At 40.1% G+C, this 26,564-nt stretch overlaps 1 protein-coding gene and 1 pseudogene across 1 annotated transcript; both read left to right on the top strand.

Moving 5' to 3' along the window:
• Window positions 1-13,916: 13,916 nt before the first annotated feature.
• Window positions 13,917-14,481, top strand: LOC129066072 (40S ribosomal protein S18-like; annotated as a pseudogene).
• A 1,640-nt stretch (window positions 14,482-16,121) lies between these two features.
• On the top strand, window positions 16,122-17,760 carry LOC129066071 (leucine-rich repeat transmembrane protein FLRT2-like). The gene has a single exon (XM_054567602.1). The coding sequence runs from the start codon at window positions 16,663-16,665 to the stop codon at window positions 17,758-17,760; it is 1,098 nt and encodes a 365-aa protein (XP_054423577.1). The 5' UTR covers window positions 16,122-16,662.
• Window positions 17,761-26,564: the final 8,804 nt, after the last annotated feature.

The raw sequence follows: 26,564 nt of genomic DNA, 5'->3' as shown, positions 1-26,564 counted from the left end.
CCATTGGATAGTGCTCATTGCTGCTTGAGTTTTGCCTCAATAAGTCACATATTTTCAAGGCTTTAAGTCTGGTAGAACCATATTATACATTTGAAAATGTATATAGTACACAAATCATCTAATATCAATTGGTCATAATTGGGAAATTATTTTAGTTAAATTAATAATTCATTAAACTATTTAATAATAATTTTTACAGACACACAAAAGTTTAAGTAGACATCAATTTGCCAAGCTTTTGATGTGTAGTGACCAGGTATGTGCATATGGAACCACTGATTGAATTAATATGGTTTTCTCCACCAAATGCATCAGTTATGATTTTCTGTTTACATTCTTATATTGGAATGAAAACACTTAAGCACTTGGAGAGTAATCTGAGTATAGAATGATAACATATTTTTAAGATTTTATCCTCTCAATCCCCACCTCCCATTGATTTGCCATTAATGTTTTCCTAGACCATTCAACTAGGTTTCCATTCCAGTAATTCTCTTTCTGTACTTTTATTTTATTTTTTTAAAATTTGTTCTTATTTATAACTACAGTACAAAAGTTATAATCTCTTGGTAAGCATAGAGTTTGACAGTCAAGAACATGTGTGAAGGTGCTAGAAGAATACCTGAACAGCTGCTAACATCTAGTATGTCATGGGTGGAGTCTACATATTTCATTAGGGCCTAACAGCACAGCACTTTTTGGCATATTGATCATAATGTTGATAAAGTGAAATATTGGTAAAGAACTTTCTGCTACATATATGCTGGCTACTGTATACCTAGTTTGTGTAGTTTTGGGAAAATTGTGTATGAGGGTGAACCCCCCCCAGAACAGGAATTTATTTATTTATAAAAAAAAATTGTGTATTTATTCTTACCTGTTTAAAATTAATCACCTTCAAAGTATCCTCCATTTGATGCAATATATGTATCAAGACTTTTTTTTTACTGCTTAAAACAGTTTTTGAACTTGTTGATTTTGATGTTTTTTAGTGCTTCTGCTATGTGTTGTTTCATCTCTTTTACATTGGCAAAACATTCCCTTTTGAGGACTTTTTTCATAAAGGGAAACAAAAAATAGTTGTGGGTAAGATCCACTGAAAAGGAGGGGTTGAAACATAGGACCACGCCCTTTTTGGTCAAAAAGTTCTAAACACTCTACAATGTGGGCAGGAGCACTAGTAAATCCATCATGAAGTGGGTAAACACATTGAAAGAGTCTTAAAAAAAATTCACTGAAGCCAAGCACAGCCTCTTGCAACAATGCCAGTTGGTGCAACGATACAGGGAGGTTTCTAGAACACTAGAAACCTAGCAGGGAAAACCAGTACTACAAGGGACCCACACTCCAGAAAATAATACCCTTTCTAGGGTCCCCCATTGTAAATGTTTCTGCATGCCTCAGTTTCTACATCACTAAAATGGTAATATCATAATAATGTCTATCTCATATGGTTGTCATGAGAGTTAATGAATTGACAAATCTCAAGTATGTGGCCTTGTGCATTTCAGTTTCACACAACACTCAGCATGTTATAACTGTTATTGTTCTTCCATAATTTTTAGGCTATGGTGATGTCTATAAAACATTGTTTTCATCTTTGACTCTAGTAAAGAGGTTGCTTACATTATCCACTGAAGATGCCTTTGCTCATGACATTATAATACTGCAGATATATTGTATATCTGTTTAAGTACTGTGATCACTTAGAGGGCTGCAAACTCTCATATATCTAAAGTTTTCCTCCTTAGTCCCAGTTTTTACCCATCGGGGATGATACCACCTTCATTGAGAATGCATGATCTAATGGATTTTAGATGACATCCCCGCCACCCAAGGCATCAGGGCACTATGTCAGACTGGGGTTGACTCTTTGTACCTCAGGGTGGAGTAAGTTTTAACTTACAAGTTTGCTCTTTCTTCCCATGAATGTTTCCCTCCTGAGACAAATGTTTAGATTTGGGAATAATTGACTCAGAAGACTCAGGAAAGGATTGAGGCACATCAGTGAGTTTAGATGGGAGATGCAATTAGAGTCAGTTGTTTCTATTTATTAATCACATTGGGCACATCCTGGGGTGCTGAGGGGTTAGGACTTCAGTCAGTGAGCTCTGGGGGGCACAATTCAGTCTCTAACAATCTGCTGCCCATTATGTAGTGGACATTGAACAGCGAGTGAATGAATGAATGAATGCACGAATGAATGTTTTACTAAACTTGTTAAATTAGCAACTTCACCATTACTTGTGAGTTATTAATAAGTTTTTTAAAATGTCCATTTTTCTTTCAGCCTGAAGATTGGCTTAGGAGATAAAATTCCATGGTGATGTTTCTGTTTATTCAGTAGCTCATCATGTAAAGAGCCACGGCCATCAGCAGCCTTCCCAGACATCTGTAGGCCTTGGGCAAGGGCCCGCCAGAGCTCTAACCTTTCAAAAGTTGTAAATCTTACCAACAAATGGTATTGAAAATGTGCAGTTCTCCTGTGTGAGGGATCAGCCTTTCAGAACGTCCCGGAAGACTCTAGGCAGTTTTGACTTTATAATTCTCAAACTATGAAGTTCTGCATGGAAAGTGGAAGCACAGAGAGAACCGGTCCCCAGCCTCTTCACCCCCAGTGGGGGTTCCATCCTGACCCCTAAGGGACCTTGCACACACACCAGACCTGCAGCCTCCTTTCCCCAGATAAGCGGAACTAAAGGTGCCATAACTTTGTGGGGAGAAACCCATTGGAAAAACCCTCCCAGGGAGAAACCCTGGGAGAAGGTTTGGGGCAGAAATTCTGGAACCTGTCTACTTAAAGCACAGCCTAGAAGGGGTTGTGCAGGCTTCAGACGTTTATGCCCCTTGGCTCTGTGCACCCTCTGCCCTGATGGGAGAGTGTGGGTGATAGGTCCGAGGGTGATACGGTGGTCAGTTACAGATCCTTCAGGAACGCCCGCCAGTTTTGCGATTACTCGCATGCTCTGATTGGCCTGAAGAGTAAGGAAGAGAGCCAGGGGGCCAGAACATTCTGAGAAAATACCTGGGTCAGGGCTTTGCCAAATCCAGAGCTAGCTAAGGGAGGCAGTCATTTCACCTGGGAATTTACTTCATTCATTTCGGAGCCTCAACACCCACAGTGTCTGCACCTGCGAGTCTCCAAATAGACCATGTCACCACTTGCGAGGAGCCTTGCGTCTGGGAACATGGGAACAGGTTTCAGGTAGAAGCACACGATGCACAGGCTCCTGAACCCTTTGAGAGAGGCCCAGCCTCACCTGCAGTGAACATAGGCAGCAGCTGCACCCCTGTGCTTGGGTGAGGTGGCACAGAGGCTCACGAATGATGCGGCCCTGTCAGACCCCGGACCGCTCCAACAAGGTTTTTGTCACTCGGGTCACTAAAAGCTGCTTTTTCAGATTATCTGTGGTTGTTTCCCAGGCTGTGCTTATAGCTTCTGGAACAAAACAGAAAAAAAAGCCAATGCTTTTGTTCGCGACATAGAATAATTTATAGGTAGGGACCAATTTACTTGCTGGAGAACAGCGTGTGGTCAGCACCTTTCCCTGTGGAAGGGACATTATGCCAAGCTGGGTGGCAGGCTTTTCAGGTCTCCAGGTGGAAGGGGAGAGACCCTTCTAATTAGTTACATGGCGTTCTTTACCCAGCATGGGTACTTCACTTCATTGTCGGAGTTCTTGTTTAGTCAAAGCTGAATTTCTTTTATTTATTATTCATACATCATCTATTTCCAAAGAGAATTGCAACTGTTGGAAAAAATGTCCATTTGTGTGGGGAGGGGTTGTTTCTGGGAGGCTCTCAGAATCAGGACTTTTGAAGAGAAAATTCTGACAGAAGACTGGAGCTCAGTTTTGTTGATAAAGTTTCCTGCTCGAGTTCATTATTGCTTTCCTGTGTCCCAGTATCTTTCAACTGTTGCTGTACAGATAAAGGTGGTTCCTTTTGATCTTTATACTCTCTCACACCCTCTCTGTCTTAGTTCATTTAAGTATAGGCTTTCCATTGCCCTTAGAATAAAATCCAAGAGGCTTGTCCAAGCCACAAGACTTTGCTTGCCCCGGCCCATGAGAGCCTTTGGTCCTCCACTCTCCCCATGTCTCCCAGGACGTCCGCAGGCATGTTGGTCTTTCCCGGAAGCGGTCAGGCTCCCCTTCCCTTCCACCTTTGCCCCTGCCCTTACTTAGGCCTGACCCTTGTGTTAGCCTCTCTCCTCCTGTGCACTGCCCTCCCTTGTCCTGGATCCCCCAGTCACAATGCCTTGGTCTCTGGGAATGCCTTCCCCATGGTGCCATCTGTGACCACCACACTAAACCCACACCTACAGCCTCCCCCCCATTATCCGTCATGTTTCGTTATGTCCTTCCTGGCAAGGCTCACGCAGGTATTGTTTCTAGTCCCAAGTGTGTGGTTTGTATTTAATATTTCTCTCTGTCTTGCTTTCTAAGCATCACCTTCCTGACGGTAGGGACTTTGTCTGCCTGGTTTGCCTTGTGTCACACGGGCCTTGCACTATATCAGGTCCTGTGTAGACAGTCAGAAGTTGCTCGATGAATGAATGAATGTGGAGACCCAATTTTTGGAAATGATCTGATACACTTTGTTTGATTTAGAATGTCTTCCTGAACATATTCGTGTTCATAAAGGGTAGCATTCTAAGCCAAAGGAATTGAATTATAATTAGAAAATTGTATGTCTCAGAGAACTGTTGAAAAATGGTTTTAGAGGTACAGAGGCCCAATGAGCATCTACATTGCCTTAAGTACTTGCCCACTCACATGTCTTTTGCCTTGACCTGTTTCACCAGTGTCTGAATAGACACGATCAGCCATTTCCACATAATACTTTTGGAGGTGAACATTTTTGGACCCACTAAGATACTCTTGAGACTGCAAGCCTGCATGTCAGTTAATTGTGATTTTAGCTAAGGAAGGGAAGAGTAAGCCAATCTGATGTCAAACTTTCCAGGCTCTCCTTTCAATCTCAGTATTTTAAGTCTACATATCATCCCAAACTTCACATTACTCTGTAATATTTCAGTTTCAAGTTTTATTTACAAGTGAAGATTAGAACTCTTTTCTGGACAGCCACCAAGTAGCTGAGACAAAGAAGAAAACCCAGTCAAAACTGTCTCTTGTGACTCATGTGTGAGTATGTGAGTGTGTGACTGTGTGCATATGAGTGTGTGCATCTGAGCATGTGCATGCATATTCATGCGTGTGTTAAAGGACCACCCTCAACTGTGTTGTCTCCTTTTGTTGTCAGCTTTGTGCACGGGGACAAGGGTGGCATTATCTGAGTTATACTGTAGTTTGCTTTTCTCAAAAAAAGAACTGTTAGGTTTTCCTGAGTTCTAGGTGTTTGTGGGTATTTGTGAGGTTATTTTGTTGTTGTTGTTTGTTTTTTTTTTAAGAAGCAGAGTACTTTCAAGGAAACGCAACCATCTTGCTTTGTGGTCAGGTGTGAGAACTGCAGTGTCATGAGTGAAAGCAGTGCCCTGACCGTGCACAAACCTCTGAAAGGGCCTGCTGGCATGTTTCAGTTCCTCTGTGTTTGGGGCACATGTTTCAAAATTCACTCAAATGAGAAAGGCCATCAGTACAGGTATTTTTATAGGTAGCTTTTAAAATCTATTTTGTTTTTTGCTACTTTCCTTTTTCTTTATTTCTTATGTGATCTGTAGAGCTACACTGGGAATGATACTGATGCTTCTCACCTGGGGTTTTATTGTGCATTTTGAAATCACTTGATTTTATTTTAACATCCATGTGATTATATTTCAGGGAGGAGAAATGTCCTTGAGAGAAGGAGAGGGTCAAGGATAAGAAACAGGCATTTTTATTCTGTTTTCTGTCCCTTCTTATACCCTAAATTCAGGAAGAGTCCACAGAACATACACAGCCTGATGCTTCAGCCAGGTGTTCTGAAGAAGCTTCACTATAAAGCCTATTGATTCAGTGACGAAATTTTACAGCATTTACATTCAGAACTATCCCTGTGACACCAAAATAGTCGAGGGCAATTAATCTTTCATATTTTAGACTCAAAACCAGGTGACTCACCTGGAAATACACACTGTCTAATTATATCCCATGTGCTCACCAATATCATGGACTGCAATCTGTATCATTTCTGAAGGAGACACACAGCCTTCTGTTTCATTATGCATATTACATATATGGTGCAATATTTTGGTGGGTAACTAGGCCATGTTTATGTTTTGGGATTTAGTTTATATTTTTTGTAAGCATTCTTTTTTACTTACAAAGAGTTTTAGTTTTTATTTTTTTGAATTTTTTGGGGTGACATTCATTTATAAAATTATAGAGATTTCAGGCATATAGTTCTATAATAAATCATTTGTATAAATTCAGTATATTACTGAAGACTGTTTAAAAGTGGATCCAATTTGAGAACAAAAGATTTCACACACAGGTAAGGAGGCGATAGAGAATTATGTTCTGGTGAAGCATGTAGGGCATGGGCACCAGGGAAGCAATGATGCTGTCAATATTTAAAAAAGGAAAGTGGGTTCAGATGCAGGGAGACTCATATGTTTGGCAACAGAAAGACATGGGAGATCCTGTCTGATGTCTTCTAGTTATCTGCAGATTAAAATTAGTCTACAGAAAGTGAGGGGAGAAGGTTTGAAAGTCTAAGGGTGAATATTGATGCCATCTCTGAGGAGCATGGAAGAAGGTATTTTCCAGAGAAGTATAATAGGATTGCTAGGTGGGGAGGTCTCACGTCAGGCTGATGATTTCCTATTTCAGGTAGACCTAGTCTGTGCTGTTAGATGATCTTCTCTGGTGGGAGTTTGAAACTCAGGCAGGAAGAGGGAAGATGGGCTGCTGATTGGTGTGGGAGATGTTTGCTTGGTGAGTACAGAAGGCCAGGGAACCTTGTTGTGGGAAGAATTTGTGAAATGATAGCGTGTGAACTCTGAACAAAAAAGGAGAGAATTGTGGTATAGTGGTATGATTACTGACTTTTTTCCTTAAATCAAGAAAACTGAGTTGCAATTCTACCTCTAGGATATACTACTATTTGAACTTCAGTAAGTCACAAATTTTTCCCAGGTTGTTTCCTCACTTGTAAATTTTGGATAATAACGTTTTATTTATTCTTTCTAACTGTGTGAGTATTTCACAATACTGGCCCTGGCTAATAAGTATTTGAATATTTAGCTGCTTCTGAAATCAGATTGGAAATCATACAGTAACTTAGGGATGAATCATGTGAATATAGTTACTTATGTCTTTTTTGAATTATCAAGAACTGTATGCACATCAACCTCAAATCTCTGTTCTCTGTCAGCCTAGCTTACCTCCCTACAGAGAAAGGGAGAGGAAAAGGGAGTGGCAGGATGGCTTATTCTCTCCTTCCCCCCTTAGGCAAATGCTGGCGGATTGCACTTGGGTGCCTGGGAGACAGCATAGAAAAGGACATTCACATTCAGAATGATCACTGTGTGTTTGATTTGTAGGGTGGATGATGGGAGAAAAAGCTTTCAGACTTTCTGGAGTTTAGTGCTCTTGTTGGATTGGCTGGTCATTGTCTTTCGTAGAGAAAAAGCAGATCTAGCAAGATTGTCCCTAAGTTTGCTGTTTGGTAGATTACTGATGCCATTTTCTACAGATATTTTTCCTTTGGAATTCAAGGAACTCATGATACCTATGCCATCTCATCCTAAGTGGTGAGCAACTGTAAAGTGGCCATGTGTTGGGCGTGGTGAATAGTTTCAGCTTCCACAATTTTTCCTACAGTGGCTGCACGTAGAGACCTTTTCAAGCTGTAGAATGTAGTGGCAGAGATTTGGAACTTTTTGAAGTTAAAGTAAGCAAGGAGACTTTGTTGTCTGTCTTGCTACCATCCTGGAAGTACCCTTCAAGTCCTTTAGACACCTCTAGTCTTTAGCACCTTAATGCTGCTTGTCAGCTGGGCAGCTGCTTGGTTTCCCACTCCCTCTGAGCCATGCATTTGTATGGGGAGAGTGGGTAATGGGTCTCTGGCCAGTTACCCTTCACCTCTACACAGGTCCAGCGTGGAAGTGTTACCCATTCAATGCTGTGCTACTGCTAGTTTTATAAATTTAAACAGTGAGAGGGGGCTTTCATTTTGGCAGAGAAGTGGGTGTTGGTTTTAAAACCATTATAATTAACACCATTCATAACATCACACCTAAAGTTAGCATTTTTTTTTACAGGAAATTTTACCCAAATCATCTATATGTCTTCAGGCAAATTATTTCTGTGGACTTCATTCAAGGTTGATATACATGTTTCTTAAGGGTTATTGTGAGATTTAATGAAACATTAAAATGTTTTGGGAATTAAACCGAGATTTATGTAGAAAATGCCTTGATCTGGCATGAATCTCTTTTTAACACCAAGGGTCATGCCATAGTTATCTTTCTAGTAACCACCTCCCTGACAAAAAGTGAACATTCCTCAAGTATGTTCTGGGCTTTACTGGTGCTGATCAGACCTCACTGTTAGTCTTGTTTTCCATTCTGTGTAACACATACCAAGAAAGGTATTACCAGTGAAGGCATTAGCATTGCTAAGAGTCTGGAGGACATGAAAGAAATGGGACATTTACACAAGAAAGAAGATCTCAGAGACCCAGTAAATATCTCCATGTATTTGCAGGATTAATGAATGGGAAGGCACATGTGTTTATCCTCAAAAGAAAGAACTATGATTAAAATAGTGAATGAAACTTAGAGGAGAGTATAATTTGACATTTTACAAATTAGAGACAAAGGCTCCTTGGAGTTGGAGGCTTTCGTTATTTTTGTTTTAATTTTTTAGTGAGGTAAAATTGGTATATAACATGATATAGATTTCCAGGGTACAGTCTGTAATTTGACATCTGTATGCCCTACAGCGTAGTCACCACTAGAAGTTTTTTACACTTTTAACACATAGTTGATCCATTCACCCATCGTGTCCTGCTCCCATCAACACTGTTCCCCGCTAGTCACCATCCATGTTACCTGTATTTATGAATTTGTTTTTGTTTTGCTTCAGAGTCCACATGTGAGTAAAAGCATGTGGTATTTTGTTTTTGTGTGAATAATTTACTTAGCATAATATTTTCATGTTTCTTCCATGTTCTCAAAAATGGCAAGATTTCAGTCTTTCCATGGCTGAGTAATATTCCATTGTTGTTGTTTTTAAGCTAATAGCAAAAATGAACAGCGTGTAATTAGTCTATGTTTACAATGTATTAAGTAGTATTCTAAGCAATGTACAGCCATATAACAATCTTGAGAGATTAATACTATTATTTTTTCCACTTTACATATAAGTTAACTGGGGCATAGGCAGGTGAAGCAAGGCGCCCAGGTCAGCATAGCTGAGAAATGGGAAAGCTGTTTAGGTCAACTGTCCACAGAGCCTACTCTTGTTCATTTTACCATCTCTGTCTCTCTTAAATTATAGTTTACCGAGTTTATTTAATCACTGCTTGGCACTCTTAGTTACTTGACATGCATTATATCTATTTTTTCCAACAATTTCATCTCTTGAGGTGGAAAAGTGGAGTTCAGAGAGGTTCAGTCAAGCACCTGTTGTCACGCTATTAATGAGTGGCTGAGCCGTGATCAAAGTGAAATGCTGACTCCCAAACCTTTGCTCTGTAGTCACCTCCCACATGTTGGTTTGATCCAGAAGAGAGAAGGACCAGTTGTCTCCATGCCCTGAAAGCAATTCCCTACAGCGAGTGTCTGGGTAACAGAACCTTATGGTGGCTGATCAGCATGCCCACAGGGGGACATTTGACAAAATGTACATGCCCAGAAATCTTCATTTTTCATCATCTTTCCCTAGTGTTTTAGCAGACTCGCGGTTGGCAGATCACTGGATCAAATGGAAAAAAATCCCTCCCAGAGATAAGAGTCTAAGAAATCAGTTCTTTTCATTGCCTGAAACATTAGGTGCTCAGTATCTGAGCAAAGGAATGTGAATGTATGAATAAATGAACTTTAAGGAATCCTTTGAAAGAATATAGGTACGAGCTGTAGGGGGACCATTCTTTATGTATCATGTACTTTTTTTATTTCCTGTAATTCTATTGATGTTGTCTCAATAAAATCCTTCTCTATTAGTGTTTGCTCACCACTGGGTTTATTGAACACCCTGAAGGTTCAGGCTCTAGTTTAGATTATGCAGATTTAAGTAGACCCAAGGGATGGTCAATGGGAGCTCCCTTGTGGATTGAGAGATTTAGAGCAGCCTGTGGCAGTAATGAATGTCCTCTAAGTTTATGCATTTGTGTTTGTAACATTGGTTGCTTGTTCTACGCTTTATTCCCATTATTTGAACCAACTGCATTGGAAATCTTGGGAGAACAACTCTTCAAATGTGTTAGAGATTTTTATGCTTGCCAGGAGAATACCATTTTTTCCTCCAATTTTAATGCTTTCAATTCTAGATGGACCAGAGCCAGAAAATTGTCAACTGTTTAAATAAAGTGTTTCCTTTCTTTCCTTCCCTCTTCCTTTCTTTCTCTCTCTTTGTTTTAGCAAAGAAAAATATTTGCCTAATGAGAAACTTAGGGGCTTGTTTGAGATTCTGTGAATGAGATGGAAAAACTATTTCAAATTAGGGGGTGGCTATTGTTATATCTTCCCCCAAATTCCTCTACTAATCCCCATGTCTTGCCCAACTAACTACAGAACTCTCCTGACTCTTGTATGCACAGTATTTATAACCTATCTCCAGGAATGTGGATATGCACACAAGAACTAAAATTGCTTTAGTGTTTCCAGATTGTAACAAAGATATTTTGTAGTATAGTGAGGACTATGGATCCTGCACCTGCCTGTGTCTGATTATAAGCACAAACTGCCCAACTCCACAAGCTCTAAATCTGATGTAACTTAAGAATCTTTTCTAGGTGAATCCGTCTTGATGTGAGCTTTTGCCTTTGGATCACTTTGTGTACTGTGCTGTCCTGTCTCAATCCAATTCAGCCAATGCTGAAACCATTAAGATTTTATTAGGTTTGTCCTAGTGTTGTTATATTATGCAATCGGCAGTGCTTATTGACAGTTCCTATTTTCTGAACTTTGATTTTTATAGCCTGAATTTATTAAGCATTCCTGGAAGAGAGGATCCTGGAATTAATTATTTAAACAACAACAACAACAAAAACACAGTTAGGCAGCGCTAGGAAGGATATACTTTGCAGAAAGCTCTTCCATGATTTGTGAGCTTTGAGTCTCAGTCCCAACCAAGAGAGTAGTTGTCTGGCAAAACCTCTGCTGTTGCTGTCATCTTGACCAGACTGGTAGGGCCACCTCTTGCTGTCTCCAAAAAGCATTGGTTGCATGTTGATTTACACCAGGCTTTTGAAATAGTTTTCTTCTTTTAAATAAAAATTTCCCTTTTCACCAGCACCTTCCTGAAACCAACTTCCATATTCTTCACTTTTCTGAAGGGGAAGCATAGTCAAGGCAGCATTCAAACAAATAGGAAAAAAAACACAACTTTTGCAGTCAGCATTTGAAATTTATCTTGGGAAGCAAAAATCATCTTATTTCCAACAGTAGATACTTAAAAATGAAATGGTCAATGATACTGAAACATGAGCTTTTCTGTGATCTGGAAACAGGACTACCTCAGTGAGGAGCAGACAAGGTTGGGGGGAAGTTAAAAGTTCTGTTCCTTTTTTCAGCTGGTCCAGGATTTGCCTCTTGATCCGCATTACAGTTGGCTTGGTTCCATGTGCAGAAGTTTTTGAATCTTCCCTGGCTTGCCCATTCTCATCCTTTCGATCATCACTTAGACAGTCCCTCTCCTTGAGCATTTTTCCTGACACTGCATGGGCTACGCTGGAGCTGTCTGAACAGCACCGCAGTCCTCTGATGCCCCAAGGTTAGTGCTGCTGACACAGTGCCGTCACCCCCTGCCTCTTCAGTTTTCCCCCCTCACTAAACAGTAAGCCTCGCGATGCTAAAAACTGCATCAGCTCTGCAAGAGACTGTATCCTCATTCTAGTGCCCAATACATATTGGTTGAAGAAATAAATGAAATACATATTGCATTTTCAGTGTCCATGGCAAGGAGCATTTTCACGTTCCTTTTATTAGCAGCTTACCTTCAATTTCTTTTGTAAAATCAGCGTAATAATGTTAACCTTCTAAGATACTTAGAAGATGGGACAGGTGAATGGTTCTCAACTTGGGGAGGTTTTTCTATCCTAGGAGACATACACAATGGCACTGTCTGGAGACGTGTTTGTGTGCTCACGGCAACCGCACAACAAAAGAGTTATCAGGTTTGCCCTGGCCTGTGTGGCTCAGTTGGTTGGAGATTTGTCCTGTAAACTAAAAGCTTGTGGGTTCAATTCCAAGTCAGAGCACATGCCTAGGTCGCTGGTTTGCTCCCTGGTCGGGGTATTTACTGCAGGCAAGTGACCGATGTTTCTTTCTCACGTCAATGTTTCTTTCTGTCTCTCTCCCCCCACCCTCCTTCTGCATTCTCCAAAAAGCAGTAAAAAAGAAATGTCCTTTAGTGAGGATTAAAAAAAGAAGACTTATGAGCTCTAAATGTCAACAATTGTGAGGCTGAAATATCCTGGGGTAAGGGAAAGGGCACAGACATTGGCAGGAAAAAGGTGATTTCATTTTCCTTCACATATTGGAGTTTACCTCTTTGAGTAGTACTAATAATAACAAGTACACAGAGAATAACCATTTAAAATATTATGTTTTGGTCATGTGTAAGACACCATGTAAGCTTTTCACAACATTATCCAACTTAATCCTCCCAAGAGTGCTGTGAGTTAGGAACTGTATTATCCTCATTTCTCATATGAGGAGACTGAGACTTAAAAGGTTAATTTATCCAAAGTCCCAGAGTTACTGAGGGTCAGAAGTGGGATGAAGTTTCAGGGCCCGGCCTTTTGACTCTCAATCTGTGCCACTGTTTCTGTAAATACAGTCTCCAGATAAAAGTCTAAAAGGATTTCTTCCTTAAACATTCAGTAAGAATCAGAGCTGAACATAGGAAATTTTTGCCTACTGAAACTCAAAAATATTTTTTCTACATGTTTGTAATTTTATACTTGTGTTACTTGGAACAGAGATACAATATATTGGCTGACATAATATGTAGGCTGTTGTTGATCCAAGGATGAGAGCAAATCTACTGTGCACTCTTGTTTTGCGAGGTTCCCAAGAAGCTCAGAGAAAACCCTGAGTTTGTTTTCATTCCAACTTGCATTTGTCATAGCTGATCAACACATTGTGATAAAGATGGAACTGTTCTCCCAGGAAGGTGGATAAACAGTAACAGTTTGCCTCTTGTAATCCTATGAGGAGCCTTTTCAGGACTACTTCCTCTTCTTATGTAAGTAGAGAAGAAACAGTTATAATAAAATACACCTGCAAGGGCGTGGGGTCTGGAGCAGAGGGACTTACTCCTCTTCTTCCTCCAGAGGCACAACTCAGGCAAGTGGAAAATCTACAATTTGGGTATTTAGTGAAAGTCCCCAGGTCATTCCAGAGAACTTCATTAACATCCAGCAATTTTTGCTTTGAAACTGTTAGCTGAGGAACTTTCCAAGTAAATTCTGTCATCCTCAGGTAGTGGTTTCAGGCCCTAAAAACTTAATATGCAAGCACAGTGAAGCATTGGTTCTTTGTACATAGGAACTTACTCAGAGACCCTGGTGTGGCTGTTTTTCCCCCTTAGAAAATTTTATGCACTGTGTGTGTACATCACACTTTGAAGATTCCTCTGGACCAAATAGCTTCTTTGTTCTTAAATAAATCATGCTTTAGAAGAGGGTGCTCCTCTGATTACCAGTGACTCCTATTAGACAATAGTGGTTGTCATTTAGAGAAACACTTTTCAGGAGTCCACTGAGGTTCTTCCTCAGAAGGCCTACTACACACCATTGGAGCCATGTCTCTAGAGATTCCTGAGAAGTTCCAGTATATTTTGCTGGAGGACTTAACACCGATGTCGATGGGCAATGGTAAATAGCCTTTGAAATCACTGCAATGAAGCAAGCGAGGCGACAACATGCATTGTGGTGGGGAGCAGGTGAGCTCACTGAGGGGAGGAGAAAGGGGGTATCACCGCGACGCAGAACTAGGGCCTGTGCAAGACTGCAGACTGGTTCTTCAACAGATAGAAGGATGTGAAGGATGGAAAATACAGCCAGGTCCTGGGCAATCGTCTGAACAACAAGTTTTGTGAACACCTGGAGTGGATGAAGAAAATTCAGGCCCGCAGAGAGCTGTGTCCCTTCTGGGGTCTTCATGTTCAAGGCCAGCACACCAAGACCACGGACCTCTGGAGTCACACTGAGGGTGTGTCCAAGAAGAAATACACCTGCAGGCCTTGTCTGTTGATAAATAGTTTATACAACTGTGAGGAAGGAGAGAATCCCCTGAGGCCAGGTGGCATAAATAGCCATTGCACTGCTCCACCGATAAAATGTCATTTACATACATGTAGGGTGTAATTTGAGATGGTCTGTTGGAGAGAGAAGTGGTGAGTATGCCTTATGCTTTACTTCTCTCAAGTCATTGGACATGCTCTTACATATATTTTACATGTGATCATTTAAAACATTTGAATGATTAAATAAGATGGCACTGTTGCAGGCAGTGCTTGTCAAATTTTAATGTTCCCCCCGAGGCTCTCACTGACATGTAGATTCTGTATTTTCAACAATTTCTGAGGTCTAGCTCACGCTCTGGACCAAAGGTTGTACTTGAGTAACAAGCAGTTAGGGAACATTGAGATGCTTTGAAAATTTGAAATCTGATCTAAGGATGGCATCAAACTTACAAATTAAACTCATTTTTCCTATACTGCCTTAGTTGTACTATACATTATTCTTTAAGTATAGAGGAATTTTTCTAGAAGAGAATGGTTCCTGTTCAGTGGCAAGCCCCATATTTGTAAGTTTACCAAATCAAATTATGTTTGATTTTTAAATAAAGTATCATATCTATCTCATTTTGTCTGGAAAGAGAATCTGACCACACCTTTTGTAAAAAGGTTTCTGAAAAATAAATAATGAATTTTACCATTTCTGGTAATCAAAGACTTTTTTTAGATGGTTCACAATTTTTTTTAATTGTAGAAAGAGTTTACAATATCTTTGACACTTAAAAAGCATTAACAATTTTTTTCTCTTTTAAATTATGTTTCTAAAGAAAGCTAAGGGAACAATTTCAAATAGTTCCTCTGTGATTTTCGATATAAATTGTTTTAATCTCTGGACATTGGTGAGAATTAAGAGACTCATAGTTTCCATGTCCTGTCATGTTAGCTTATTTTGTAGGAAAATCAAATCTGGCACCTTTCAATTAACTTCTTTACCTCTCTAATCTGAAAAGAGTTGGAACGAGTTCTGGAGCATGAAGGCATGAGTACTATCTGTAGGTTGCCTTTACTTCTGTAACTGTGTCTTCTTTCATTTCAAACTTTACTGAAAGTCCTGCTTTAAAAGCAGGAAAATCTCACAGATGGAAAGAAGATTGTGTCGTTGAAAAAGAATGCATTCCCAGTCACAAATTTTGCAGCTCTCAAAGGGGTCACAATAGCATGTCTCATCTATACCTGGAGGTACCCGAGGAGGGGTTGAGTGAAAATGTGTACTGGGTTGGACTGTGGCCATTCCTTGGTGACCAGGATGTAAGCTATGTTAGAGGAAGACAGAATATGAGAGGAGGCAAGAATGGGAAGAAAAGTCTTCTCTCTGCCTTCACACATACTTCTCTGTCTTAAGTTGATCATGTTTCCTCAAGGTGTCAGCTCAAAAGTCTGCATCTTTTTAATTGACTTTGTTGGTCCCCATTTGTTTGTGTATCCCTTGAAGGGGTTTCACATTTTTTTCCCTTAAATTTTACTAGTTCCTCATTCACATGTTTCATCTTGAAACAAAACTTCACCCAATTGGATTTGTTGGTAATGTTGTTATTTGAATCAGAGGATTCATTGATGTACCTGTCTATTTGAGTATGCAAATAGGTACTTACGAGATGACCCTGACTGGGATTGTAAAGTTCAATATATAATCATTGATAATGAGAGGTAACAGTATGGTTTCCTTTTGAAGACAGTTGAGTCGTTTTCATTTCTTGAATACCTCTTCAACTAAATTATTGTTACTTAAAGTATCACTTAATGCCAATCACCTGCCTGCCGCTAGTCATTTAGTCCAGTGAAATCATTCTTGAAAGGAGCACAGTCAGGTCAACACGTCCTCCGTTACTACCCTTAACTGACTCTTCTCTCTCTGCTTTCCTGCACAGATTGCAGATTGAGCTTCACTGAGAAGTTCCCAGACTGCCCAACGCTGTTTTGACGAACAACGGAAGACGGGTGTTCTGCCTGCCCACCAGGCCCCCTGTTGACCGCTGATAACTTGCCTTCATTGCTCGCTGGTGTAGGAAATTCTCTCTGTTGAATTTTTAACATCTTTTTTTGCACATGGAGGACAACAGCAAGGAGGTCAACACAGGCTGGTAAGACCAGAGACCGCAGGAAGATTCTTCTACCGTGGGCCTTTGGGACTTTTCCTCTAGTTGGATTTCTGGACTCTGACAGAACTCCATCCGGTCATTTTGGATTTGCCATCTATTTTTGGTTTTCGTTTCCCCACCACATTGTATTTGCTTTCTGTACTTCAGAAATGGGCCTACAGACCACACAGTGGCCCAGCCATGGGGCTTTTTTCCTGAAATCTTGGCTTCTCATTTCTCTGGGGCTCTCTTCACAAGTGTCAAAACTCCTGGCGTGCCCCAGCGTGTGCCGCTGTGACAGGAACTTTGTCTACTGTAACGAGCGAAGCTTGACCTCAGTGCCTCTTGGGATCCCGGAGGGTGCAACTGTCCTCTACCTCCAAAACAACCAAATTAATAATGCTGGATTTCCTGCAGAACTGCACAACCTAAGGTCAGTGCACACGGTCTACCTTTATGGCAACCAACTGGATGAATTCCCCATGAACCTTCCCAAGAATGTTCGAGTTCTCCATTTGCAGGAAAACAACATTCAGACCATTTCACGAGCAGCTCTTGCCCAGCTCTTGAAGCTCGAAGAGCTACACCTGGATGACAACTCTATATCCACAGTGGGGGTGGAAGATGGCGCCTTCTGGGAGGCCATTAGCCTCAAGTTGTTGTTTCTATCCAAGAATCACCTGAACAGAGTACCCTTTGGGCTTCCAGCTGACTTGCGAGAGCTGAGAGTAGATGAAAATCGAATCTCTGTCATATCAGACATGGATTTTCAGAACCTCAGGAGTTTGGAGTGTCTGATTTTGGATGGGAACAACCTGACCAACCAAGGTATTGCCAAGGGTACCTTCAGCCATCTCACCAAGCTCAAGGAATTTTCAATTGTAAGGAATTCTCTCTCACACCCCCCATCTGGCCTCCCAGGTGCTTACTTGCTCCGACTGTATCTGCAGGACAACCAGATAAATCACATCCCTTTAACAGCCTTCTCGAATCTCCGTAAGCTGGAACGGCTGGATATATCCAACAACCAGCTGCGCATGTTGACTCAAGGGGTCTTTGACAATCTCTCTAACCTGAAGCAACTCACTGCTTGGAATAATCCTTGGTTTTGTGACTACAGTATTAAATGGGTCACAAAATGGCTCAAATCTACCCCTTCATTTCTCACTGTGGAAGGATTCATGTGCCAAGGCCCTGAGCAAGGCTGGGGGATGGCTGTCAAGGACATGAATTTGAATTTTTTGTCGTGTTTTTACACCAGTGCCTAGTATAGCTTCTTACAGAACAGAGGTGTAGAGAAGAAAAGTTGTTCATGCCTAATTCCAGAAGGCATTAGTGATTCACTCCTTTCTTTCTCTTAGATTTAAGAATCATAGATCACATATGTTATCTAAAAAATACACCCTTGGGAAATTCTTTTCAATATCAGATTTAGGCATTTCACTCTGTGTTGTATATTTCCCCTAACACTAGCCATTGTTATAGGTTCCTGTAAAGTTAATGCCACAATCATTTTGTGCTTTCTCTCTCTTATAACAAAATAGAACTGTGATGTGTCTACTTTGTAAAGTTTAGATATAAACATGTTATACAAGTTTTTTCTTTATATCAAGAGCTTTATTTTTTTTAATAATAGAGCTACAACTTATTCTCCCACATACCTCAGAATATAACTGAAGATATAATATTCTAGACACAAGACTTGAAACTGTGTAGTCAGTTAAGCCAAAATTAACTATGAATTAATTTCACTTAATTCTACAGTGATTTTGGTTTCCATTTTAGTTGATTAGCTAGTGAGTGTGGCTGTGGCTTTTTGGAGCTGGGTCCATGCACTGAAGGGATAAGACCATCTGTGAAGGTGATCGGCGAAGCAGTAAGCCATCTAAGTCAGAACAATGACATGGGGTTTTGTGTAATTAACTGAATAATTCCCTTCCACTGCCCTCTTCCCCTTGGCTGTGTAGATAAAACTATGTGCTCAAATGATGGTACTTTGAGGTTTTCTTTCTTTTATTCACAAGATAATCCTTATTTATTTGTGTTGTGTGTATAACCCCTAGCGGGATATCTGGCTGCTGAAATTATCTGCTCTGGGCCAAGAAGACCAAGGCTGGAGGGGTGTCTTTACTGTCTTATGGGATTCACGGAATCATCTGGGGCTTAGGTGGTGCATTGGGGATCTAGTCTTGTGAAATGCTTAGGATGACCTTAAAGGTTCCTTAGCTAGAAGGGGTTCCTGAAGAGGTAGAATCTGACATCCTGCTTCGCTCTCATGTTGTGCCCAACATGGCGAAGTGAGCAAAATGACAGTCGGCCCCCTGCGTGTGATAGCGTGCCAGGGGCTCTCACCTGCCTCAGGACACAAAGCACAGCCTGAGATTTGTCATGTGTGTTAGGAAAACTGCTCAGCAACCCTCAGTGGTGGATTACGCTTTGATTGACATTTTTAGTCTTGAGAATGTCTTTTGTTGATCCATCTGCCCTGTATTTACCCTCTCTTGCTGGCATTACTATGTATTTGGAGGTGTTTAGACGAGAGTGAAGGTTAAACAGAGCCATCCTGAGTGGCTTATAAAGAGCCTGATGCCGTCTGTCTGAGTGAGGTGATTTCAGAGAGCAGGCGGCCACTGTGCAGAGGAGATTCCAAAGGAAAAGGCGTAGTTATGATCATAGAGATATTCCTGACCAGTATTCATGCCCATGGTTGTCATTACTACCTGCTTGTTGAGGGAGTTGTGTGTGATCATGGGGAGTAAGACCCTTCCCAGTTCTTAATCTTGTCGAGCCTTGCTGGATGCTCTTACTTTTAAGTCAAAATACTAATATGGGAAGCTGTCACTTAATTCCTTCTCTGATTTCTTCAGCAGGTTGAAGGACCGTGCCTGGACTTTACTAGAGACTGTCTGACACATGAATGGCCCATCAACTGGGCCAGTCACAGGTAGAGACAGGACTGTGTTCCCTAGCCTCTTTTCCTGGTGTAACAACTGGAAAGCATTCTGCCCTGTGAGAAATAATGCAACTTCTAATTATCCGGCTGTGGGTTGAAAATATAGTAGACATTTTTTCCTGCAGTTAAAAAACAAGTGTCATGTGACCAGCCTGGTAAGTGAATGAAGTAGTGAATGCTACAGCCCCATTTCCTAGCCCAGATCATCCTGGTCTTAGACATTCCCTAAGGAGTCAGAGCTTCCTTCCCCGCTGAGGTGTCTACACCGCCCCTGTGAGCAGAGCATCCTCCCAAACACAGGCAACTTTGGTGCAGTCCCGGGAGCAGAGGCGGCCCTTGACCAGCAAACCTCAGCTGCAGAGCCCATTGCAACTTTTGACAGTGAAGTGGTGGATTTCCATTGACTTCTGTCCTCATAGCATTGTTCTCTAACCTATAACAAGGAGGCATTAAGTTCCACTTTGGAAAGTGAAAATAACCGTTTTGTTCATGACTTACCTTTCCAGCTGGTGGGAGAGCAAAGGAGGGAAGAGTGCCCAATTGGGAAAAGACGCATGCACAAGACGCACAAAAGACCCTTCCCAGTTCTTAATCTTGTCGAGCCTTGCTGGATGCTCTTACTTTTAAGTCAGAATACTAATATGGGAAGCTGTCACTTAATTCCTTCTCTGATTTCTTCAGCAGGTTGAAAGACCGTGCCTGCATATGGGACACTTGTCACTAATTGTGGGGAGGAAGTTTTGTACATGTATGATACTGTTCTTAAAACACACAAATCTGATTATTTTGTTAGACATCTCATTTTTCTAGCAGCACAACTACCAGAAGAGCACGAGAGCACAAAGTAAGGTCATTACAACAGGGATTTTTAAACATGTGTAAAACACATGTGTACACACACGCACACACTGGAGTATTTGTAGATATATCTGCAGGGTGTCATATTTACTGCCTTTAAGAGGCAAGCTGAAGGTGTTGCCACTGTGTGTCCCTCAGAGGACCAGCATATCTTCACTGAAAGTTAATCCTGGTGATTCGTTCTTATTTGAGTCACATGTGTTGCTGCTGGTTTGTGTTTAATGTGTTCTCACTGACAAGGGACTGCAAGGGGCTGGAAGACCCCGCATCACTCACCTCAGAGACCTGTCATGCTGCACACTTTGTTTACTATTAATTCACTCTACACCATATGGTACTATGTTGATATATTCAGTAAAGGCTTATTGTAAAAGAAAACTACATTGTATCTATCTGAGGGAGTTTTGGGTTAAAGCTAATACTTGTTAATGTTAAAAGGGAATGAAGGATGATTGTGGCCAATACAGCAAAAGGGCAGAAATGAAGGAGGTAATAGGGTTTTTCGCTTGCTCCTTTCTTGAAGACATCATCAGTGTTTTAAGACCATTTGACTCTTTTTGAGTTAGGACTTTACATGAAATCACTAAGTTCACTTCCATTTCTTTAATTGTGTATTCCTACAAATACTTTTTAAATACATATGTATTTTGAGCATATTATTTTGTATTTGTGAAATTTATATTGTTTAGTCTATAGGTAAGTACCAATGTAATTATCTAATCAGAGTAGAGTTTCCTTCTATACACTACTGGTTTTAAATGTCACTTTTCCTTAAAAATTCTCATATTTTTTTTCTACCTCAGAATTTTTTTTAGTTCATCCCCCTATATTTTTAATAAATACTCTTGAAAAAGTATAACTATTCATAAGCTGAAGGTTGAGTCTGGATTAATGTCATGATTGTCCAGAACACTCTGCCCACTTGTTTTATTCCCTCTTGGCCATTTCACTAATAACATTTTTGACAGAGGCTGAATAAGAAAATGAAATCATGACATTTCAGTTAACTGATATTAATTACTTGTAGAATCCCCAATGGAAAATTAACTGTGAAATGCAGTGGTAACAAGTGATTCATATTATGTTTGGGAGAATTCATGTAAAATAATGTTCATGTTCATAGGTTACTTTTATCAAGAGTTATACACCTTATTCTATGAAAGCCAGACTCTTAGTTGAGGCTATAATTCTTTCAAACTAGTTGATTAAACTTCTGCTCTATTCCAGGCACTGTGCTGAAATCAGAGGTCTCATAGACAAACAAAATACAGTCTTGACCAAATCAAGTAGACCTTCTACTCTAGAATGCCCCTAAATAAATATGTTTGTTCATTCAGCATAGTTACTCTTCATCCCCTTTCTACTGAAGACTATGTTAAGTTCTGCTGGGGATCCAGAAAAAAACATGACTCCACTTCCGAGGAGTTTGCAGATTGTGAGATGAACTCAGGTTCTAAGTCCTTGTAGCATCTCAGAGCCCATATAATTATTTAACATTCACTCTTTAAACTCAACAGAACACCTAAGGTCATGAAAGAAACATACATACTTGTTGGTAAATTTGATGATCTATCTGTCTTATTTATATATTAGATAATCTTGGTGTATAATAGGTGAAACAAACTGAAAGTACATCAATAAAATCAGAACTGAATTTGAATGAAATTTTCAAGTGTATACCAAGCAATTTAAAATGTCAGAATAGTATTTGGTAATTACACATGCAACCTCTTAAATTTCCATTGAGCTCCAGAATGAAAGTCAAACTAAAAGAACAGTAACGGCACCTGACGATTACTGAGCATCTACGTATATTATGTGTATTCCAAATGCATTGATGTACATGACTGCATGTTGTCTTTACCCAGTAGGGAGTGTTCTCATAGTTGTTCATGTTTTAAAGTGCAGCTTCCTGGGGAACGGAGGAGTCAGGGCTTCACCACACATGACTCCATGGATTTCTAAGTGTTCACTTCCCTCTTAATAAAGCAACTGGCCTTAAGACTGGCATGTAGGACAAATTTGTAGTCAATGTTTAAGGTTTTTGATGATGGAGATGTTATAACTTCAGTCTGGGTGTATATATTAATTACTGTTTTAGAAAATCAAGGGAATGATTTTATAAACCTGAAAATATCTATGTCTTTGAACTCTTGGTAATCCATTCCCATATTTTACAAGAAATGCTGCTTCGTGATTACTTGAAGGCTGCACATCTATCTGAATTGAAAGGTTCAGACAGAATGCAGAAATGCCCACACCCACGGGGTGGGCTCAGAGAACTATGAAAAGGACTTGAGTCGGGTTATTTTTAGTAGTGAATTTGTTTTATACTCGAGACTTTGCTCTCAGTATTTTGTAGACGCTGCTGCAGATGCTCACATGTCCGAAACTATTTGGGCATAAGAAAACCGGGTTCTAGGTTTTCATTATTATTATTTCTTTTGTAGCACAAGTAGAGAATGTATGCTTTAGAGGATATTACACAAGCTTTATTCCTTAGTTATACAGAAAGTTAAGGATACATAAGTGTTAATGCTATGCTTCAAATCAGATGACCTTTTAGCACACACACCAACTGAAAATTCCATTCGTCCATTTCCTTGATATGAACTCTAACTAGATACTATTTTCAAGACATCCTTAGAGGGATTCTTATCACTTCAATGACATATTAAAACTCCATATTGGGTTGATGTTTTCCTAATCAAATATAAAAATATGCTAGCTCAGTCTAAAATCTCTGGTTTGGGTAGTGTAGGCCTTTGTTAGTTTTGTTTTATTTTCATTCAGCAAATATTTGCTGAGGCTGGTAACGTTTTTTGCTGATTAAGCCTGTTTTCCAGGAGAGTTAACTTTGTATCATCAGAAACCTTTGTGGGAACCTGCTGGTATTCAACAAACACATTGCCCAGGTCGTTACCACCATTTTGCCTTCTTTTGTGCTCACCCACCTACATTCAGTCAGCTTCCTGTCATAGTCCCAGCACTTCCATGTCCTCCCAGCTGTGTTTGCTTCTGTGTCCTAACTCTTCCATGACTTAGATCCTTCCTCTAGTTTGCTACCACTTTAACCTGTCAAAGGGTGCTGTATAACACGTGCCTGATGTGGCACTGTCTTGTTTTCAAAAATATCTCATTACCATTATTTTCAGTATAGTTTTCAAAGTCTTTGTGCCACATATGTGTCATACCACACATATCTCGCCAGCGTTCCTACTAGTATTTCTTCATCAGTCATTATGTGCTTTATTTTAGATGTTATATTTAAAATCAATAAACAAACCAGCTTTCAGGTTATCTCCAAGCAATCTTAGCTTCTTATACTGCTGTGGTTTTGCTCAAGGTCTTTTATTCTATGACATTCAGTGTCACCTTTGCCTGGTGACATGCTCCTCTTTCAACATATAATTCAAGCGCACCCCCCCCTCCCCAGAAAGCTTCTTGAATCACACCAGTCAATCATGTGACCCCTCTGGTGCAATTAATAGAACTTTGAAATACTGATGTTTATAACACCTCTGTATTATAATTTTTCATGGGTCTGTTTCTGGCCTGTTGTCTGGGACCCAGGAGACAAAGCACATATTCTGTCAATTGTATCTCATTCAGTGCTGAGTGTGGTTTTTAACCCTTGGCAGGTGCCCAGTACATGTTTTTGTAGAATGTGTGAATGGGGCACATGAGGCCCAGCAGGCTCCTTGTGGGATAAGGTCTCTACCCACAGCAACAGCTCAAATAACAGCTACTTTGTCCATCCCTATGGCTGGTTTGCTTCAAAATAAGCCTCAGAAAGAGCTGTGGAATTCTGAAGTAAGCAAAATACTATTTGCTCAAATACCACAATATGCATTTTACAAGTAGAAGCAGAACAGATAGATTTTCTTAAAAATCTCTTGGTTACCCATTACTATTTTTTTACAGAAATTTTGTGTTTGGGATTATTTGTTGGCCACACATTAATCTGACTTGAAAGCTTTAGATGGAATTGGGATATGTCTATACTCACAGGGAAGGTTGAAAGAACTATTAAAATGATTTGAAGAACATCCTTTTTACATTTCACAGACAACCTCAAAGCTCTAAACCATCTTGCAGAAAGGCATATAAAGAAATGTCTTAAAGAATTGTTGTAACAAAATGTCACCACCATGAAAAGTAAGGTAGACACAAAGTCAAACAGTTTGACAGTTTGCTAGTCCAAATGAACACTTTACATGTAAAACAGAGGTAGATTATATTTTTTTGGTTTCCATCAGCAATATCAAAGAGACATTCGTTATTCTGTGTGCTGTATCCTATACCTAAACCGCAGCATATTGTACTTAAAAGTTCACACTGTACTATCTGGGTTATTAACATGGAAATAAATAAATCTTTTTTAGAAATGATATTCCCCTAAGTCAGACTTGAATCAGGTTGAGTTATTTTGGAAAACTGCTGAGCCACTGACCTGCCAATTGGCCTTGTTAATAACTTATACTTTACAGTTACTGGTTTCTTTTGTTGTAAATGGAGACAGTGAATTCTTACACATACGGTGGTTGTCAGAACTGAAGGCATAGAGAGCAGTTAACACAGTAGCTAAGACTTAGTAAATGATATCTAGCACCATTTATTTTTTAGCCAAACCCAAGTCTTGAGTCCAGGTGATGTACTGCCAACTTTACACGTTGAAACCAGACTTCTTGAGTATTCTGATTAGAATGACATGTAATAATCGTCTTGTTAAAAGTAATAGCATCCAAAGTCTCACATATATGTACAAACATTATCAACACAAACTTGACGGGGAGTTTTTCCTAGCCATTTTTTTCTTTTCTGGGAAAATGAGGTGCCACAAGGGAACATAGAATACCAGGTTCTCTATCTTATGCCGAGCAGAATCACTAAACAATGCTGTTGAACAGGAAAATAATTGTCTGTCTACAGTTTATTATATTTTCTCTCTGATATGAGGGGCACATACAGGTGTGGTTAGTTTTGAAAACTAATTCAGGAAACGTGAGTATCAGGTGATCCCCCAGAATGAGTGTTCTGAAGACACTGGGAAACTGAAACATTAAAAAATGCAAGAGAATAACTTTGTTTCGAGCATCTCTAATTTTAAATGACAGTTTTATTTCATTCTGTCTCAAAAATGATCACTCGACTTCCAAAACTCTCAGGCGCTTTGCATAGGTCCACCTCCCAATGAATCCCTTCCTTCCCCAGGCTAGACTGCCAGGCCTCTTTGGGCCAGCATCTCCCCTGCTGACACGTTTACTCCTATGCTGCATGTTCTTGCTGTTACCTGCTGCCCATCACAATTTGGTACCGGAGGAGTGCGGTGGAAGCACTTTTCACATGCTCACCATAGGAACCTACCTGTGCAACCACTTTGGCCAATGGGTGGAGTCTCCATTGGTGCCCATGACCACCCCACCATAACAATTCTATTACATGATGAAACGTAGGATTTACATCCACATTTGGTTGGCAGTTGGTGGGGATGTTAGCACCCTAAAGGAAGAACATTTTAATGGCTCTGTGATGCACATGGGATAGTATACCAGCTGTCACAGTTTCTTTTTGTAATCAGTACCATTCTTAATCTTGAAATCTAGTTGTAATTAAGAGGCACGCATCTTCTTCGGCTGGGTCATGTTATTTTTTCCTTCTATACACTTTCTGTTGATGGTAGTTAAAACAGTCTCAAAGCAGCTCACTCCCTGGGGTCTATTTAGCATTATTTTCCTTTTTTATTCTGTCTTTTCTTGCTCAATAAATGCAGAAGCTGGGATATTTGGATGCTAAGGGCAAAACTATTTTCTCTCCTGGTCTTTGAATGCAGGGTTTAATTGGTTTCAGGGCAGTTGTAAATCAATACTGGCATTCCTGTGGTCCATAGCCAATTTCTATTCTGTGTGGGCCAGTGTCTGTTTTGATAGATTGGCCCTACCTCTTTCTATTGTTAAATATTTTACATATCAGCTCTTTTAGTTGGAGTACAGCATATGCTCCACTACTATATCTAAAGAGAGAACCAGATGCTTTGTAATGGAGGTCAATCGCAACTGAGAGAGAACAACCATTTCTATACAGCTGTTGGATGGTAGCTAAATTATTGAAACATGATGAATCCTTTTAAATCTTAGTTCAAAGCTGTCCAGACTAAGATTTATCCTTGCTGCAACCCATACTTATCCTTGGACCTTGGGCATGTTAATACTTTATTTAGTCCCTTCTTCTGTGCGAAGGATAATCGGAAAACTCACCCAC

Source organism: Pteronotus mesoamericanus, unplaced genomic scaffold (genome assembly GCF_021234165.1).
Source record: "Pteronotus mesoamericanus isolate MK-2021 breed Mesoamerican mustached bat unplaced genomic scaffold, CSHL_Meso_final contig_182, whole genome shotgun sequence".
Lineage (NCBI taxonomy): Eukaryota > Metazoa > Chordata > Mammalia > Chiroptera > Mormoopidae > Pteronotus > Pteronotus mesoamericanus.
The sequence above is the reverse complement of the archived record's forward strand: the minus strand, read 5'-3'. Positions and strand labels throughout refer to the sequence as shown.